At 38.9% G+C, this 5,325-nt stretch overlaps 1 protein-coding gene across 2 annotated transcripts; it reads left to right on the top strand.

Annotated features, from left to right (window-relative positions):
* Positions 1-450: 450 nt before the first annotated feature.
* tbxtb (T-box transcription factor Tb) lies at positions 451-4,592 on the top strand. Of its 2 annotated transcripts, none has more exons than XM_077495519.1 (8): positions 451-666; positions 741-1,005; positions 1,090-1,224; positions 1,364-1,425; positions 1,708-1,769; positions 1,874-2,059; positions 2,341-2,467; positions 3,972-4,592. In XM_077495519.1, the coding sequence occupies exons 1-8, from the start codon at positions 458-460 to the stop codon at positions 4,237-4,239; spliced, it is 1,314 nt and encodes a 437-aa protein (XP_077351645.1). In that variant the 5' UTR covers positions 451-457; the 3' UTR covers positions 4,240-4,592. The 2 variants fall into 2 exon arrangements, with proteins under 2 accessions (XP_077351645.1, XP_077351644.1); XM_077495518.1 differs by having other exon boundaries at positions 2,338-2,467.
* Positions 4,593-5,325: the final 733 nt, after the last annotated feature.

Genomic DNA, 5,325 nt, shown 5'->3' with positions numbered 1-5,325 from the left:
AGAACAGCTTCTTCATTTAAGATTTGTGATTTTTTTTTTATATCATGTTTTAAATTAATAATATAATAATAAATAAAGATACAATGTCTGTAGGCAGTCGGGTAGTTTGGCTTGTGCAGGTGAGCTTTGATCTAAGTGTCAATATTTACTAGTTCTTGTAATCAAGTGGGCCAAGCTCCTTCATTCAGGACGGTGGGTTCCTGTGGATTCAATGGACTCCTTCAACCAATCGGTGCCAAGCCGCCAAAGATCAAAGTAATGAAGAGCCAACCAATTTTGTTCCGCGCAGCCATCCTGAAATGGACCTTCTTTTCTGTCTATATATTTGACCTTCTCATCCCCGAGAGAGCTCCCACAGGCCTACTGCGTAAATAATAATAGAGTGTCTCTTTCAGATTTACTCGTAAGATTTATTGGTGCGATTTCACGTTACTCGGCCCCGCAGCGGTTGGAAAGGATGTCCATGGCGGGGGTGAGCGAGTGTCCGGGGAAGGCCGGCCAGTACCGGGTGGATCACCTCCTGAGCGCCGTGCAAAGTGAGCTGCAGGCCGGCAGCGAGAAGGGCGACCCCACGGAGAGGGAACTGAAACTATCCTTGGATGACAGCGAACTTTGGGGCAAATTTAAAGATCTCACTAACGAGATGATAGTGACAAAAAACGGCAGGTGAGCGTAGCTTGGCACTGCGTGTAATTTGGACATTTAAACTTTAAACCAATTTAACGGTTGTTCTCTTGAAGGCGCATGTTTCCGGTGATGAAAGTCAACGTGTCCGGACTGGATCCGAACGCCATGTATTCTTTATTGCTGGACTTTGTATCTGCGGACAACCACCGGTGGAAGTACGTGAGCGGGGAGTGGGTCCCCGGGGGGAAGCCTGAACCTCAGACCCCCAGCTGTGTCTACATCCACCCGGACTCACCAAACTTCGGCGCACACTGGATGAAAGCTGCGGTCTCTTTTAGCAAAGTCAAACTCACCAATAAACTAAACGGGGGCGGTCAGGTAAGAACGGGACTTCTCATTTATTTAGTTTTTGTTGTCTTTACATTCAAACAATTTACAACCGCCATTTTATTGTTTCGATAGATCATGTTAAACTCCTTGCACAAGTACGAACCACGCATCCACATTGTGCGTGTTGGAGGCCCACGCAGGATGGTCACCAGCCATTCTTTTCCAGAAACGCAATTTATTGCAGTTACAGCCTACCAAAATGAAGAGGTTGGCGAAATATCGTTTTAAATGAAATATAATAGCTTGTACGTGCATGTGCATAGTGGTTGTGCGTAACTTTACGTGTTGCGTTTACGCACACGTTGTTTCTTCTATTTTAAAATATTATTTTCATTTAATTGTATAGATAACTGCTCTGAAAATAAAGCACAACCCATTTGCCAAGGCATTCCTGGATGCAAAGGAAAGGTAAGGACGTTTTAATAAAAAGCAAAGCTTTAACCTGTACATTTATAGCTACTTGCAAATCCCAAACATGTACCGAACGATTTTTGTCTTTATATTTACTTTAATAAGATTTTCAAAATGGTTACCCATAGCATTTTATTCAGTAATTTTGTTATATTTTTGTTGTAAGTTCTTTAAGTTAGATATAAATACACTCTGACTTCAGCTTAAGTTATATGGTTATTTTTCTTTTGTCTTTTGTTTAACTAAATTAAGACTTTTTTTAAAATATTATTTATGCAGATGTGATGAGAAAGATATCAAAGATGAAACAATTGAACACCAGCAGTCAACATATTCACCGTGTAAGTGTCCCTTTACAAATGTATTTTTTATGTATTCACATTTATATAAGGCTGAAGGATGTTTTATGCACCACTCACAACCAGTGTCTATTCTTTGGAGCCAGTAGGTGGTTGGTTTCTCCCCACATCAGGCTCCCTCTGCCCTCCTGCAGCTGCAAGTCCTCACAGTCAGTTTGGAAGTGCCATCTCCCTCTCACCATCCCACGGTTGTGAGCGCTACTCCACGTTCAGGACCCACCGATCGGCGCCCTACAGCACCTCTTCTTACAGCCATCGGACTAACTCACCCAGTGAGTCATCCCTGCCTTTCATACATAACACATCCTCTCCGACTATTAACAAGAAAGTGAAACAAATGTTACCGGTCGTGGCATGGTCTACATTCCACTTGCTTTTGTCTGAGTGAAGCCCAGAAGTTGTAAAATGTTGTGACTTCAGACGAGGAATGTTGACACCTTCATTTGAGGGGGTAAAGGCCGAGTGGGTCATGGCACAGAAGCTAACTGAAGTGACTGACCTTATTTACATTAAAACCACTGTTAAACCTTACTGCTTGTGTTTATGTTAGCAGGTTACACAGATAACTCCTCAGCGTGTCTGCCAATGCTGTCAAGTCAAGACAACTGGTGCGGTCTGCAGATGCCAACACACTCCAGCATGATGTCCATGACACACAATCCAAACTCTGCTAACTCCAGGTCAGTTTTTTTTTTTTTTTTAATTCTCTATTTAGAAAAATAACATTTATTTGTGGTCACATTTAAAGAGCCACACACATTTGTGCATGTGGACACCTGGACGCTATATGGATCAAACCAATCTTTACGAAACTATCAGCTCACAGTCTGTGAAGACTATGATTGTGTACTTAGGGAGATTTTTTTTTTTCTTATATTTTGCTTCTGAAGCTGGCATCACTAAAATTAAAAAAAAAAGTGCAAACAAAAGAAATGAAATGATTTTATGTAAATATGAAGGAATCGGCATAAATGACTTGCTCGTGCATAACTTGTAATCTAAATGTTAAAATCACCGAATTTAATGCAAACTGTTGAATTTCTGCCCTGCACTCGAAAATAATTGGGTCAAAAAAGTGTCTTACTCAACTTTTTGGGTTATTTATTTAACTCATGAGTCAAGCGAATAACCTGCAAAATAACCCAATTTTTGTTTTGTTTTGTACAAAACAACGATTTTTTTTTTTTTTTTGGAAGATATGTGAAATCTTTTTCCTGCTCAGTTTGTGGTTAAAAATTCACTCAGAAGAGATACCGATACCAGTACGAGTAATCAACTCTTTAATAGTCACTGATGCCGATACTAAGTACTGATAACACTAGTACTTTTAATACATAACATTTAAAAAAATATATACAGAGACAATTAAAAAAAAAACACACACATAATTTTAAAATAAGGCCTACAGTATATCCCAATATAGCATTTTTCCCATAAAATTGCATGAAATAAAGGCACATTTCTAATCCCTGATTGTAAAACAAGAGGGCAGCTGTGTCACGAGTACCGATACCAATATATAAGGCAGGGCATCATCCCAATACTGATACATGGTATTGATACTCGCCCATCATGCCTTAAAAAGAAACAATTCGGGTTGTTTAGTGGGTAATGTATTTGGTTCAATAAATTAGCCCAAATTTTGTGTCGGTCACTTTTTGACCTTTTTTTTTTTTTTTTTTCGTTTTGTTTTTTAATCCATCTGTTTTTAGAGTGTGTATTTTGTTTGACGTTTATGTTATTTGTCATTGAATAGTACAACTTATATATTTCACATGTGAATCAGTCAAAAATGTATTTTGGTGGGTTTGTCTGCATTGTATACCTAGCTGCCTATGACAAAACAAAACATTTAATATATGCACTTTAAGCTATACATTTCAAATACTTTCTTCAAAATATTTCATCCAAACTTTTTCCCTTCCAATTTCAGTTCGTTTGGAGCCAAAATATTGGAAACATCTCTTTAGCACAATAATAAACAAATGCTATGGCAATAACAAAATAACATTTAGAACTATAGTATTGGCTTGTATTTGATTACACAAGTGTTCCTAATGCTGTGGCTGGTTAGTATTGAAGTTACATATGTTCATCTCAACGGCTTGGCCACTCATTTCATTGCAAATTTGTTTGGAAATGATGTGTAAACAACCTGTCTTATGTTTCTATTTCTTCATCAAGTCAGTACACCAGTCTGTGGTCTATGAGCAACACACCGCTGACCCCAGTGACCCCGGTGTCCCACCATTCGGGGGAGATGAACCTGAGCTCCCAGTTCCTGAGAGCGTCCAGCAGTCACTATCCCAACCTGGCTCACTCGGTCACAGCGCCCTCCTCTGGCTCACCCATGTATGACAGCAACAGCACGGAGGGGCACGACTCCGCTTATGATGACTCTCTTCAGCGACATTCACCAGCCTGGACTCCTGTCACGCTTCCCTCCATGTGATGGAGCACACAGATCGCAGTTGAATGTTTTTTTTTCTTTCCTGAAATCAAGACTCTTTTAAAATGATATTTCTCAGGCTCAAGGAGATTAATTTTCTGATATTTTGTTTATGTTACTAAGAAGAGGCAGCAGGTGACGTTCTGTGCTTTTAAGCTGAAAGAAAGATCTCTTGGTTTTTTCCAGCTTGATATTTATGATCGTTAGATGCTTTACTTTGCATAACTAAAGTTTTATTATATTTTTGGAATTTCAATTTCATTTTTCAAAGTGCTTATATTAAGTGCAAGTCCATGATAAAGTGATTGATGCATTTTTTAAAAATAGGTTAAAAAAATGTTTAGTGCAAATGGGAAAGTGACTGGTCCATATACCTCATAGCATATATGATGTAAATACTTTTATTAGTAGTAAAAAAAAATAAAATAAAATAAAATTCTTCAAATGTCAAAATTAAAGGAAAACTGCATCCAATTTCATCAACTGGGGTGGTGACATTTGATATGTATTGCCCTGATTTTTCCTCAACATTGCTGACATTATGACACAAAGCACCTCCTTAAGGCAACACGCACCTCACACAGGATAAATAAGATTCTAAAATGTGTCCATTATAGAAGTCGTTAAACATTTTGTGTTTGTGGAATATGAATTACGAAACCAAAATCCACCTGTTTTTATCCATCCCAGGGCGGCCATTTTGCCACTTGCTGTCGACTGAACATGACATCACAGTGGCCTAAGGGCTCAGCTTGCGAATGTCACATAATCAAACCCAGAAAACAAGTGAGCCGTGATTGGTTGTAAGTTCGTAACCTGACACCTGAACAGCTGTGATGTCATTTTCAGTTGACAGCAAATGTCAAAATGGCCGCCCCCTGAGGTGACTAAAAATGGCTTTTTCTTTCACAACGTTTACATTGGAACATTTTACGTCATTCTAATTACCGGCACTGATTGTTTGGGAGACATTACGTTGTTCTGCCTTGTAGTAAAATGTGACCTTCTTTTTTGACTTGTTTAAGTTAAATAGTCAAGGAAATCATTTTGGACACTTCAATAGCTGTGCACAGTTTCGGTCCAGTGGTG

The sequence above is a fragment of the Festucalex cinctus genome, chromosome 14 (assembly GCF_051991245.1).
Source record: "Festucalex cinctus isolate MCC-2025b chromosome 14, RoL_Fcin_1.0, whole genome shotgun sequence".
NCBI classification, from domain to species: Eukaryota; Metazoa; Chordata; class Actinopteri; order Syngnathiformes; family Syngnathidae; genus Festucalex; species Festucalex cinctus.
Note: the sequence above shows the minus strand (reverse complement) of the source record. Positions and strands in the feature narration are given on the sequence as shown.